General features: G+C 45.4%; 1 protein-coding gene across 5 annotated transcripts in view; it reads left to right on the plus strand.

Annotated features, from left to right (window-relative positions):
• NR3C1 (nuclear receptor subfamily 3 group C member 1) overlaps positions 1 to 14,270 on the plus strand; it is a 58,022-nt gene that overhangs the window by 29,662 nt on the left and 14,090 nt on the right. For all 5 annotated transcript variants that reach the window (XR_014185239.1, XR_014185240.1, XM_082063618.1 and 2 more), the window contains exons 3-5: positions 6,083 to 6,246; positions 8,031 to 8,147; positions 11,513 to 11,782. Coding sequence is in view for 3 of the 5 variants with exons in the window: in XM_082063618.1 (XP_081919744.1) it covers positions 6,083 to 6,246; positions 8,031 to 8,147; positions 11,513 to 11,782 (551 nt within the window). In the remaining 2 variants the exon portion in view is untranslated. The remainder of the gene's footprint in view (positions 1 to 6,082; positions 6,247 to 8,030; positions 8,148 to 11,512; positions 11,783 to 14,270) is intronic.

Below are 14,270 nucleotides of genomic sequence, written 5' to 3' on the forward strand. Positions count from 1 at the left end.
TGTATGCAGGTTCTCGTGTTGTGGGGTGTGTGGGTGTGTGTGCAGGTGCCTGTGTCAGGGTGTTTGTGTGTGTGTGTGCAGGTTCCCGTGTTGTGGGGTGTGTGGGTGTGTGTGCAGGTTCCCGTGTCGGGGTGTTTGTGTGTGTGTGCAGGTGCCTGTGTCAGGGTGTTTGTGTGTGTGTGTGCAGGTTCCCGTGTTGGGGCGCGTGTCCCCTCCCCAGCCCCCGTGCTGCCCGTGTCCCCGCCAGCGCCCAGATTGCTGGGGACAGGGCAGGGCTCCGGGCGCACACAGCTTGTATGCACTGGGTTCTCTAGGTAATACTGTTTCTTCATATACTTCTGGAGGACAGAGCTGAGGTTTGAATTCAGGTTCTTGTGAAGAACTCAGGACGGGTCGGGGATCAGAACCCCTCCAGCACCAGGGTTTGACGGGTTCTGTACAACAGTGCTCACGGAAAGGGATTCATTCCAGTTTGTTTTGTTTGCCAAAGGCAGTTGTGTTTTTATACATATACCTGAGTTCTTGGAAACATCAACAAAAACGTTTAGAGTATTTGAGGTGACTTTATACAAAACAATGGATCCTACAGTCAGCTTTAGTGTATCCAAGGGGTGGTAAAATGCGATGTTGTTCTGCAGACGGCGAGGTTAACTTTGAGCAGTTGCTTCTTTCAGGATGTCTCATATTTCAATTGTTTCTGTGAATTGGAATCCCAGTGCTCCACGCTGACGTAGAGACGATGTCAGGAGGAGACACAATGGTACCTCCCAGTCTGGCTGTAAAATAACGTGTGTCGCTGCCAGCAGGTTCTGTACCCAGCAGTGAAGGAACGTGGCCGTGGCCTCTCTGGGTGACACGTTCCTCGTGTAGGTGTTGTCCTGGTTGTGTTACAGGCATGGGGACAACACCAGACCCTTAGTGCAAAATTTGTTTTCGTGGTTTATCAAGTCATGATACAGCATTTATCTGGGGGTGTGATAAGGGAAATGTTAATCATTTTGGCTCAGAGGGGCTGTAAAACAGTAACAGTGGGTGCTTTTATCTGCAGGCTCTGGTGGACTACTGTAATCTGTAGTAGATTTTTAATTTATTATGGCATTACTGGGGACATGCTGGTCATCAAGAACAGCGCCTCCACCCGAGCAATTCAGTTCTCTGCTGCAAGTACGAAACAGGAAAGAAAACTTCTATGTAGAACCTGCCTGTTCTGAAGTTATTTGGAGGTCTGTTGTGTTTGCGTGGTGGGTTTGGGGGAGTTCTGTGTGCAGGAGCGTGTGAGTCCGAACCCCAGGACACTTTGCGTTGGGGTCAATCTGCGTGTAACTGCAGCTGAGCTGTGTGTGGACACACCAGGGCTGGCTGGGGCTCTTCTCAGCGACTCCTACCGATTTTCAGTCTCTTTACCTGAAATGAGTACGTTAGAAGAGACCATCGTGACCAGTAGTTCAGGTTCTCAGCAAGATGCATTTTTGAAATTATTTTCAATTGGCAAATGTACTTTTAATATCGTAATGACAAGCGCAGTGTCAGAAGCCTTGTTGTAAAAATTTTTCCTGCTTGAACTGAAAACTACTTCCCTGCCTAAGAGGGTATAAAAATAATTAATAGTTTTCCTAGTTAATAAAGCAATAAGTAAGCAATTCAAAAAATGTAATCAGTTGGTGTGTGCAGCTGAGTGTTTACATTGTTCTCATTGCTGGAAGATAAGAACGAGCCCCAGATGGCAATGACATTGAAAACCAGTTCTTTACTCTTCGTTTGGTGATACTACTCACACAGATAAGTATCACGCTCTTAAGAACACATTAGTTCAATATTAAGGTGACTTATGCCGGAGAGCAGGACTGTGTGGGGTGGGGTGCTCGGGGGTATCAGGAGCGAGTGCAGCTCCTATCTGGGAAGCATTAGATTAAGAGTAGGAGCAAAATGAATAGTCATATCAAAAGACTAGTCAAAATAAATGTATTCCAGTTCTGAACTGCTTCTTCCAACCCCAGACATGCTGCAGCCGTCTCTTTCCTCAGAGCTGGCAGTTGGACATTAATAAGATTTTCTTACAGGTTCTTGGGAGCCAGTGGCAAGTGTTACGTTTTGGTAATTTATAATAGCACTTGTCTTATGCATTTCCTCTGAGCTGTTTTTCAGGGTAGGTGTTTTTGAACAGGCGGAAATGGCCAAGGTGACAATGGCCAAGGCGAGAGCTGCTTCCCTGCTGGGCCGCCCCCAGGATTCCCGCGATGCCGCAGCTCCAGTTCTGCAGCTCGCAGCCGTTTGCATTAAATGCAGTTCTTCTTGAAATCGTTAACCAAGTTCTCTTCTCATTGCATGCGTGTAACTTGCTATTGGTGCTGGTTTATTTTGCATTTTAAAAAAGAATTTACCGTTCAGAATTCACCGTTCAGCAGACGAGCACCAGGGCTGGACGTGGTCTGGGGCAAAATGACTTGAGGCCGATCGTCCTTGACTCTCATTTCTGGTGAAGAGGTGTCGGTTGTAGGCTGTGAACGACCAATAGTTTTAGTTGCTGGAAATATTTGTCTCTTCATTATCTCACTAGAGAACTTTTGTTTAATGATGTAAAGTAACAGGAAAGCACTATATTTTTAAACGATTTTAAGTTCATCCTATGTGTGTGTTTCACGTTGGGTCGTGGGGTTTTATATTCTTCACAGTACAGGTAAAACGAAGAGCCGAGTCCTGTCTGCCCCATCTGCCGCGGTGGTGGTGCTGGTCACCGGGGTCCCACGGGGCTGAGGTGACCAACAGTGTCCCACCAGCCTCGGGGGGCAACAGGGACCCCGGGGGGACAATTCCCACCGCCGCCAGCACCACCACACCCGACTCGAACAAAGTCTGACCCTTGAGCCTGGTTTGAAAGTCTCTGGTGAATGATTAACACAGGACAGGCCTGGGTTGTGCAGCCTGGTTTCTGCAGAGCTTGGTTCTGCAGCTGCATCTTCTTTTCTTTAAGCATTTCCATTTTGCAGCCCTATGTTTCCTTGAATGGAAACAACAAATGTATCTATACCATTGAATAAAAGTAGATTATATAGAAATAGTTTCTGAAAGTACATGGGAATGGAGCTCAGTAGCCTTAAGGAAATAACACCTTGCCTCCCAAAATAAAACTTAATCAAAGTTCTTGCGAATTTGGAACCCTTACAATTTGGATTTTCCCCACACACACACCTGTGCTTTCTTCTTTTATTTAGATAAGAATCATAGTTTATTAGCTTTTTGTTGTGTTTAAAAACATTTCTGCAAATAACCGAAAGGTAGCATTTTGATTATTGTATTCTCTCGGAGTGTAGCTTCCCTCCCTTGCCTCTTCCTTCGGAAGTGGGTGGTTGTCTTGTTGTGTGTCTGTGTTTCTGGGCAGGAGGCTGGCGCTGGAGCTGCAGCGGGGCTGCTGTGGCTCTCACAGGCTCGTTGTGCACTCTGCCCCTGCTCCGCTCCCCGGCCAGCCCGTGCGTGTTCTGCCGCCGCGCCGGGGGCGGCTGGGCACCCTCAGTCAATATTGGCCTTACCCGATCCCGCCCGCGGGGCAGATACGCCGGGACCCAGATTAGATTGCTGGCTACTGCTTTGTTAATCAATGTAAGAATTTATTTTTAGTTTCGTAAGTCATATCATCTGTTTTCTTTCTCATATTACATTTTCTATGGTACCGGTACAGAAAAGGAGCCCTGTTTAAAAATTAGAGGTGATTGAAAAGTTCCAGTGCAACATGTTCGGCACTACTGTAGTTTCTATGACAATCAACAAATATTCCCTTAAAAATGCTTTTCTCAGAAATGTGTAAGGTATAAAGAATTCAGTTTTTTGTATCTAAATTATCTGTCTTGAAAACTATGCACAGAAAGATGTTTCCATCTTCTTCTGGTTTTAATCATTTTAATGAAATTAAGTTCTCAAGTTATATATTCCTTCTTTAAAATTGTAAGCTACCAGTCTATATTTCAATGCTTAAACTGAGATTTTTAGTATAAGAAAAGGAGCTACTGAGGCTAAAACTGTGGAGAAAATGAGGCAACTTAGAGTAGGTTTTGACTGGCCAGTGATTACTGGGTTTAACAGGGTTTGTGTTGGTTTGTTTCATTGGGTTTGGTTTGGTTTGGGTTATTTTTTGTTTGTTTTGTTCTTGAGGTGTTGGAGAAACAATTTAGTTCTTTTTGCAAGTACCAGCTCATAGAGCTTGGTGATAAGAGGCTGCAGGGGGTTCGACTCCTCAGCACCTCCACGCTCCGTGGAAATGAGGGTGAGTGTGTAATTAAAGATGCGGGTTTGTAAGGATGTCAAATAAACGCAACAGGGCCAAATTCCATCCTGCCATTGCTTGGATGTTGAGTGCTGGATTGTGCCGCCTTAGTATTTTATTGTAGCTTTCTGCTCTTTAAAAGAAGACAAATGAATTCTAAACCACAGAAAAGCCGTGGGGTGGATCATAACCAGGGTTACGCTGCTGCAGCTGGCAGACCAGCTAATGGTGGTCATCAGCCTCTTGAGAGAGTAGCAGGGTAGAAGTGTTGCAGCATTTCACAAGTGTTTTCTGAACACTAAGGAGTTATATGATGGATTTGAGTTCTTTTCCAAGTTCCGATGGGTTTTTTTCTCCCCTTTTCCCCTCAGGTTGCCTCGTGACTGCATTTCCCTGCCCACCTTGCTGTTGAACCCTTCACACACCCTGTCCTGCTCTTATCCTTCCCCCTGTTCCCGCAGCTTTTCCAGCGTCTTCGAGCTGTTGCTGTGTTTCACTTTTCTGTCTTGGTGACATCTCACCTTCTCCCCGGCTCATATCAGACTGTTTTTGGGAAGGTGTACATGTACCATAGGTCTTTGCATGCTTTTACTCTCTCATTTTTTTCGCTAACACAAGTAATGTTCGCTTTTCTCTGCCCTCTGGTTCCATACGTTCAAGGCGTGGGCTTCGTTGACACGTTTATTCCGGTTTTACTTTTATCCCTCTGTATTTGAGCGGTCAGATTCTTGCGCCCTATGTCTGCGCCGTGGGATGGGGCACGAGGAGGGCGCCTGTTCAAGGCCGAAGCCTCCCAGGTGGTGCAGTGTTTTAATTTGGGCTGGAATGTCAAGGTTTTTGTCAATGTTTGAGAACTAGGGTTTGTTTTTTTCTTAAAACATGTAACCAGATCTGGTCGGAGTTTCTTGGGGAGAGGAATTCTGCGTGCCGCAGCAGCCCACGCGCGGGCGTGCGGCCCACGCTGCGGAGCGGGACGGGCTGGAGCGTTGCCAAGGAAAGGCACCAAAGTGCTACAAAAAGCCCTATTTTCTGGCTTAATCGCTTTAAGTTAAGCATGCAGCATAGAAATAGCATTTTAAAAGTTCGGAACTTTGTGAAAATAAGCTGAGCCGAGCGGGCCTCCCAAGCGGAGGTGTGGGGCGGCCGCAGCGCCGCGGGTCGGGCCGTGCTGTGCAACCTCTGCACCTCGGCACAGCCGCCCTGGGTCAGCCCTTAGGACTGGAAGCAGCCCTAAGGTGATTACAACAGATTGCTTATTGTTCTAACAATGATTTTTTTGTTAAAGAACTAGTGCTACATTTGTATGTGGCCTATATGTTTACATAGAAATCCCAATCCTGGAATTGGGAATAGATTCACTTTTCCTAAAATGCTAGGGTGGGGTGATCATTTTCTACTCTACATATATGTAAACATGTGGCTTAATTTGCTCAGCTCCTTGCACAACCGTATCCCAGTATCATCTGTGCTGATACTGGAGGGGGAACTCTTGTGGGACTCAGCGCAGACTGCAAGGAATGTGAGAGTAATGAAAACGATATGGAATGAGAGCGTGTTTTGGGAGCCCGGGATAATTGTGCAATTGTGCACGGACTTGCTTTGGAGATGTGTCAGGGAAGGAATCCCGACCTAGCCAGATAGGCCATGAAAAATCCCTACAGCTTTACTTATGTTTTACAAAAGCCGTCGTTCAACTGTTTGAGAGTCTGGTGAGCTTTGTGTGCAGAACCGTGACGATAAGGGCAACCCATTTCTTCCAGTTATGAATATTATGTTTGCCGGTATCCTATTGATCCTAATTACAAATGTTTGATGGTTTTCTAGCCCCGGACTGAGATCAGACGTAAGCTCTTCTCCATCCACAACGTCGGCGACGACGGGACCACCTCCCAAGCTCTGCCTGGTGTGCTCCGACGAGGCCTCCGGCTGCCACTACGGCGTCCTGACCTGCGGCAGCTGCAAAGTCTTCTTCAAGAGAGCCGTGGAAGGTAAGGCACGGTTTGCTGTTCAGAAATATAAAACCCACATACGTCTCATCCACATTCAAAACCAGTCTGTTTAATCTTACTGGGATCCATGGTTTTGCTCGAATCTGACTGGAAACCCCAACCGTTACATCACGGATCTTTTCATAGTAAATAACGTTGATAATGGTGTATTATCTGGAGCATAGATTCCATTTACATTTACAAAATGCTCCCATTCACTCGCAGTGTAAAAGGATGTGTTGTTGTCTTGCTTTTTGTTTCTTTCGTTTTCTTTCACTGTTGTTTTTGTTTATTTGTCCTATTCATATCCAGATACTTGTGTGCATTACATTTGTAAAGTTTGTGATTTTTAACTTTAATGTTAGCTGGTTTGTGTTTAAAAATTTGTAAACTTGATGCATCTCTTGTATGCGAGGTTATGATAATTTTACAATTTTACCCATGAGCAATATCAGTTAAATTACATCCACGTCCATGTTATTTGCAGGGGTAACTAGGTAACAGGAGCATATGTGTGGTTTCGGATCCTCGAGATTTCTCTCTAATCACAAGAAGAGAATCATTCTGGAAAACAGAGATGATAGAAAACTAAAAGTGAATAATCTGTGATTTCTGGGCTGCATTAGTAGCCATTTTGTAATGAGCTGGGCTGCAGCTCCATGTCTGACTCTTCGCTTTGGTATCAGAGAGATGCAGGAAAGTCAGAGCGTGTTCTCAGCATCGCTGGAACGACAGCGACTCCTCAGCTCTGAGACTCTGTCGTTCTCAGTCCCAGCCTTGCGGGGTTTCCCGTCTCATGCGTTCTTCCTGCCGGCAGCAGCGGGTGCTCCGCAGTGAACCAGGCTGCCGTGTTTCGCTGGCACTTTTGCCAGCTCGTTTCCCTGCAGAAGAGGGGAGGCTGTTTTGGGAAAGACAAGCCGCCGGTCAGGCTTCCAGAAGCAGCAGCTTCTCCCAGTTGCAGCGCCCTGGGTGCCATGGGATGCTCTGTGGAAATGCAGAGTCTCTCGGAGCGATCAGAAGAGCCACGTTCGTGTTACAGTTTGTGCTATTCCCGGGGGCAAAGGATGGCAGCTCTGTGGGAAACGGAGGCTGCTGCCCTCCAGCAGGAGCCGGTATGGGCTCCAGTGCAAAGCACCGAGCCGCTCGGGTCTCCCAGCTGCTCCTGCACTCCTACATCTGTATGTTTGATTAAAATAAGGTCACTGGATGGCCCTCAGTATGGCAGCTGGATATATTATAAGACATAGCGATGGTTTTACCTGTCCTCAAGCTTAAGCAAACCACAAAAGTATTGACACATGAACAAATCAACCCAATAATTTATTTTGATCAGGGATGGGACATGCAGCAACTTACAGCATTGATGTTAAAAATGTAAGCGGGCTTGTAGCTGAAAACCTGCAATCGGTTCCTTAAGGTTTATCTCCACTTTCATTTTTATTGTTCCACAGATTTTCCCAACCTTAGTCCTTGTGATTAGACATTGTGGCTGTTTTCAGGAGCTCTTGAGAATCTTAAGAGAAAAGTAGTTTTGAAAGTAGAATTTGCCTGATATTAACAAACAGAAAATGGGATTTCTACCTAAATTTATTGGCTTTCATGTCCAAATACGAAAAATCTGTTTGGTGTGTAGATATGTGGAATCATATGGATACTGGTTTTGCAATAATTGGAGTATGTTAAGTAAAGGCATTATAGAGCCGCCAGATCCTTAACGTTGCTGGGTGATGACTGCATGTGCTGCTCTGACTGCGGAGCTGATGGCTGCTTGTTTGTGACTGCAGGGCAGCACAACTACCTGTGCGCGGGGAGGAACGACTGCATCATCGACAAGATCCGCAGGAAGAACTGCCCGGCGTGCCGCTACCGCAAGTGTCTGCAGGCCGGCATGAACCTCGAAGGTAACGCCGCGCTCACACCCTCCGCGTTTCTCGGTCCTGCGCCATAAAGCCCGTGCTGCTTATGAAGCTAAACCAGTTATTTGAGCAGCACGTTAATACGGTAAAAGTAAGCGCTGCATTTGATGGTGTGTGTGATGATTTTAGTGAAAAGCAAGATTTTTCCCGCCGCGATCTCTGCTGTCCTTCCCGTCTGCGTGCAGCTGCCGCGTCTCTCGCTGTGTGCAGCAGCAGTGACTCACACGCACCGAGCAGGGTTATTTTTGCCTCCTGTCAGCACATGGATCCTGTTGCTCTTCCCCGCATGTGAGCGGCGGAGCTGCGGGGCTGCTGCTGCGGGAGCGGGCGGCACCTGCGCGCGGGAGGGGATGGAGACCCACGCAGACCCGGGGCTGCAGGGGGGAGGTTGTTTTTGTTCGTGCTGCGGCTTCTTCTTAAACATCCATCAGAATCTCTCTAGGAAAGACAGGTTAAAAAATAAATGGATCTAAATGCACGCGTGCGTAGTTGTTCTCTGCTAAGTCCTGGGCGGTTTATGAGAAACTGGAGAACACATTGACTAGAGATTTAGCAGCGGTTGTAAAATGGCATAAAACATTTTTATTAGTGTCAGCTACGTTTTATGCTTGACATTTTTTTTTCCTTGAGCTGCAGAGGTTAGTATAGTACTTACTAGCCCGTTTATCATGGTGATACTTGTATAATGAAAATTGTCAGGTAAAATAAAAATGTCAAAAATGTGTCTGTCAGATACAAATAGGAGCAGCGTTTCGTTTCAGTCGGTGATGATATCCTTGGTGAAAGGCAAACGGTGAGTTTGTTGAAGAGGAGGTGATGTGCGTATTGCATCGTGCTCCAGGACGCGCCATTCGAGTTGCCTTTCTGCACCACAGAAAATGAAAATGGAGTGACGTCTGATGTCACTTTCCGCATGGAGCCTGGAGCCCTTCCAGCTCTAGTTTGCTTGCCTGAATTTTGGCACAGAGAATCCTGGAGAACAGGGACTTTTTGGAAGATGAATGTTGTTATATAAGTTGTTGGAAAGGGAGGGGAAGCTGCTATGGCTGAGAGGAAAGAGAGATCTAGAAACTCAGCAACACAGAAATGGAAGAACCCAAACTAGTGTGAAATAGCAAAAAACAACCACGAAAATGACAATTTATCGGGCCGATCTGAACAGATGGTGAATTGATCGTGCAGAAGGACTCACGGAAAAGAAAACTGGAAGGCAGCATAAAGCGCAGAAGAGACAGAAAAAGATTTCCTTTATCTGGGCTGGTTTAGAGTGACAGTTCAGGAATTACTGTTGTTTAAAAGATAATTAAATTGGCATCCTTTTTAGACAGTGATGTCTTTTTGAAGAGTTATCACGTGTATCCTCAGTGCTGAGCCAAAGCGGTTCCGTGTGCACTGGAACCGGGTCACTGGGCATTTCGGTTCCAGTCTGGTCTGTCAAACCCTTGGCCCTGCTCATCACCCTTTTCTGGAACTTTCTCGTTCCCGTTGCCTGTTTTTTGTTAGTGAACTGGAGAAACATAAAACTATGAAGCTGTAGGTACCGGCAATTTATACAGTGCTGATATTTTGTACTCTAGCCTCTATTTCTCTGCGTTTTCCTTTCCGCTCTCGTTAATTGACCCCGGGCACTCCTTGGCACTCCTGCTCTTTCTCATGTGTTTGAAAAAGAGATTGATTGTTAGGTTTTATGGCTGTAAAAAGCCATCTCATAATTTTTTAGCCTTTTCAATTGCATTTTATAGTTAAACTGTTGGCAATTAGTGGATTTTTTTCCTGTCATCTTCATTTTGAATTTCTTCCCGTTTTTGGGGGCTCTCTGATCACAGCCCTTGCCCTGGCTGTGGCTGTGGCTGTGGCTGTGTCCCCCGCGGTGCCGCGACCGTGTGGTGCCCGGTGTATTTATCTGGATTATCTTCTGTCATTGGCCCTCAGGAGCTGGCATTAGATTTGTGGTATTTTTATATTTGGAAATAAATTGTAAAGAAATACCTTATCTCAACCTTCTTTTTTTTGTGAGTTACAACTATGTAGCTTAAGTCAGTCCTAGTAGCACAGCCTAATAAAAATTCTTGCATAAAACATTGTCTTATCAGATATACTTATTTTGACAATAATTTTACCAGACTTTCTGGGCTGGAAATTCTCCACACCAGGTGTCTGCGTTAAGCTGGAGGTATGTGCATGTAGATTGCAGTCAAAAGTAGTTGGTTTGCTTTTGAGAACAAGGATAACAGGGCACAAAATGCCAGAGTGTTGGAAAGATTTGGAGCAGCCATTTCAAAATTTAGATGAGAATAACAAGGAGCCTTTGCTGCAAGGAAATCAGTGTTGCTGTTCCCTCTTGGCAAAAGTGACCAGTGCATAAACCTTTGGGAAAATGCAATTTATACAAGGTCTATAGAGAATTTGTTATCTTGAGCAGTTTCTGTCCGGACTGGTGGGAGGAAGGAGGTCGGGAGGGGATTTTGTGTGTTGCAGAGCTTCAGAATCGGGGCATTGCTGATTATTAAAGGTTCCGAATAGGTCAGCAGAAACTCTGAATGTGAAACTACATTACATGTTACTTTTATGTGCTATTGATTTAGCTCGGAAGTTCAGAACAGAAATCAATTGAGCCCCAGGAGAGAACTGGGTTTCGCTCTGGCCCGGGCGCAGCCGTGTGTTCGGTGCAGGAGCCCAGAGCCGGCCGAGACTCCTTACTGACAATATCCTAATAAAACTGTGGCTCCAGCTTTTTGTAGTTTGCAGTTAACATCTCTGTGCGATGTTTTATTTATTTGGCCTGTGAGTTTTATGGTTTAATTACGCAGCAATGATTTTATGTGCAAGAGGGCTGGCAAGAGAAAAATCTCCTCCTGCCCAGCGTTTTCACAAAAATGTTTTCCCTGGCTCGAGAGACTGAGTAACTTCTTACCCATTAAATATAGTTTTTCCTTAGATGTATTCTTTCCTTTCTTCTGTATCCTTCTACACTTGGTATTTTAAGGGACTTAAAAGTGCGTGGTCCTGCCAATATTTCCAAACAGGTGTCGTGCTGTGACATGAGGCTTCGCTGAAGATTTTGCATGTGGCAGAATGTGTAGGATCAGGCCTTGTATTTGTATTACTGACATTACAGACATTATTTGACATTTGGAAACATTAACGTAAAGGTGACTTTCATTAAAATGTAAAATAGATAAGCTTAGTGAGAATTGAAGTGAAATTATTTATAGATTGATGAAAAGCTGTAAATGTTTCGGGCGCCTGACCTGCCGGCAGGAAGCGAGCGCGGCATTTCCTCCGCTCCGCTTCTGCTGCCGCGCGGTCGCTTTCCATTCCTAACCTGTGACCTACCCCTGCTTTCCTAGCTCGGAAAACCAAGAAGAAGATCAAGGGGCTGCAGCAGGCGGGCGCGCGGGACACGGCCGAGTCGCCGGGCAGCAAGAGCGTCGTCCCCGCGTCGCTGCCGCAGCTGACGCCCACGCTGGTGTCGCTGCTGGAGGTGATCGAGCCCGAGGTGCTGTACTCGGGCTACGACAGCACCCTGCCCGACTCCAGCTGGAGGATCCTCTCCACCCTCAACATGCTGGGCGGGCGGCAGGTCGTGGCCGCCGTCAAGTGGGCAAAGGCCATTCCAGGTAACGTGCAGATGCGCTGCTCACCAAATCCGCTCTTTTTATTGTACTAGAGTCTGTCTCTTTATTTGGGAGCCTTCAAAGCTTTTACAGGTGAAGTTTTAGTAATATCTGGGCTAACTTGTGTCTTAAATATTTCTGGAGTGGAAAAGCAGAAAAAAATACAGATGTAAACATGTATTTACTACTCGTATAAATTAGATCATTTTACTTGAACCCTCTGACCATTGAGTGTTAAAATTTGTTTTGTTTTTAAAAGTAGAGAACTATTTTTATTAGCTCTAGTTCCACCTCTTAGATAATTATCTCTTTTATTTTTATTATTATTATTTTTTTATTATTATTATTATTATTATTTTTATTATTGTTTTTATATTATTTTTATCAGTGATGTTCTCTGGGCGTTTATAGGCTGGTGCTGCAGTCCTGGCTTGTCTGGGCCTGCGTCCACAGGTGGTGCTTTTTTTACCCCCCTCACCGTCTCTGTAGTTCTCCCTCGGCTGGGAACAAGCGTTGGAGTGTCGAGTCCATAGTGCACGTCCAGGTGTCCGTTTTTTCCCAGGCTCTGTAGTTACAGGACTGACGTGACTCACCTGCAGCAAGTGGAAGGCTTGTTGCTGGTTTGGCTCCACACAGTTGTCTTGCAGAAGTGCTGTTGAATCTCAGCACTGGACATCACGCACAGTGTGTCCTTGGGAGAGGCCAGACCCGCGGTTTCCTGCCTTTCCCTCCTAGTGAGCACCGGTAGCTACCTGTGTGCAGAAACCCCAGCAAAGCCGCCTCCTTGGTGCATGTGCCGCCCAAGAATAACATCACATCACAGGTCTGCCAAAATCAAAAAGCCTGACAATGACATCTGTGAGTCATAATGGTGTCTCTTCCCAGGCAGGGGAAATAAATTAGCAGTAGGAAAGAATGACTAAACTGGAAGACGTCCGTCCAGCAGAGCTGCGAGCAGAGATCGGTGTGTGTCGGGCTCGGTGCCGCGGGCGTTCGCGGGACGGGGCCCTGTGCGCATCCAGCCGTCCCCCCCAGGGGGCTTTGCAAACGGGAGCTTCGGTACCGATTTTACACAACAGTTCTGTGTCCACAGTCTCTTCTGGACAATTTCCCTCATTAGACAAACCCTTTGGGTTACAACATGTGCTATTAATGAAAATGCCAATCTTCTCTTTAATAATTATATTAACAGGAACGATGCTTAGAATTTCTTATGTTCTTTTTTGGTTGCTGGAGTGGCTCTTCCTGGGTTTCATGCGTCCCCCTGGGCTGTGCCCCGTCAGACACCGTGTGCCAGCACTGGTTGCCGAGCCCTTTAGCTGGGATTGCAAAATAATCTTCTCCTGAGGAGGGTTTGAGCAAAGATTTCAAGGCTTAACCCAGTAAGGCTGAAATGACTTTGAAACACTTTGTTCGTATTTTAAAAGTAGTAAATAGTAGTTACTGCTGTCTCCAAAGTCAGAAGCTGTTGTTGAAGTTATCAGCCATACCAAGTTTTGTTCTGTATTAATTCACTGAGCGCTGTCTGTTTAAGCACCTGCAGGAAGCAGCGCTGCAGTGAGCTCATTAGAGGTCAAACCATTAATGACACTGAATAAAATCAGCTTCAGTTCAGACTCCAGTGGTTCGATGTGGCACAGTACTGTCTTGCTGAATGTAGGTGCGATCTTACAGAACTAGTGTTGCAAGTTAAAAGCTGCCTACATTTTAAGACTGTTTAAGGGACCGGTTTTCAGATTTCACACATTTTCTCGTTGTTTAATTGGTGCTGTTCCTTCTACATATTCCTAGAAGATTAGAAGCAGTTAACAATGGTAACTCACGTGATACATATTTTGTAAGTTCAGTGTACAATTGCTGTTGAATAAGAACAAAATTTGCCATTAAACCATTTATTGTCTCTCAAAAACTCAGAAAATCCTGTTAAACATCAGGGTTGTCAGCGCCCAGGGCTTTGTGTGCATGAGCTTTTGTACATGGGCTGCTGAGAATTTATTTTGCAAAGTACAGATTCAAGTGTGAATATAATGTATAGTGCAAAGTGCAAGAGTTGCTCTTTCTGTTGCTCTCTTTTGCTTATTTTTCTATGTTATGTATGTTTTGTATGGTTGACAGTAACACATTGAAACCAGCTCAAGGTTGAGTTGTACTGGAGCTGTCTATTGGAACATTTCACATCTCTACATAGTCATATTGTCCAGAAGATTGGTTATAAATGCTTCATTTCTACATCTGCAAAATTTTGCATATGCAAAGGATTCCTTATGGTGTCCTGAGTGTTTCAGTGTCACTTCAGTGGCTGGAAAATGGCATTGAAATTTTGCACCCCCTTTGAAGTGGGGGGTGTTTTGTCTACCAAGAACTTGCTCAGAAGAAACCTCTTACTGTTCTAAGTTCTTTTTTTCTTCCACCAAAAAACCTAATCTGAAATACTTGACTGCATCAGATGATTGTAATATGGCAAGAAATTTGGTTATTTCAGGTAGAATCA

Source organism: Streptopelia decaocto, assembly GCF_964273445.1.
Source record: "Streptopelia decaocto genome assembly, chromosome: 12".
Taxonomy (NCBI): Eukaryota; Metazoa; Chordata; class Aves; order Columbiformes; family Columbidae; genus Streptopelia; species Streptopelia decaocto.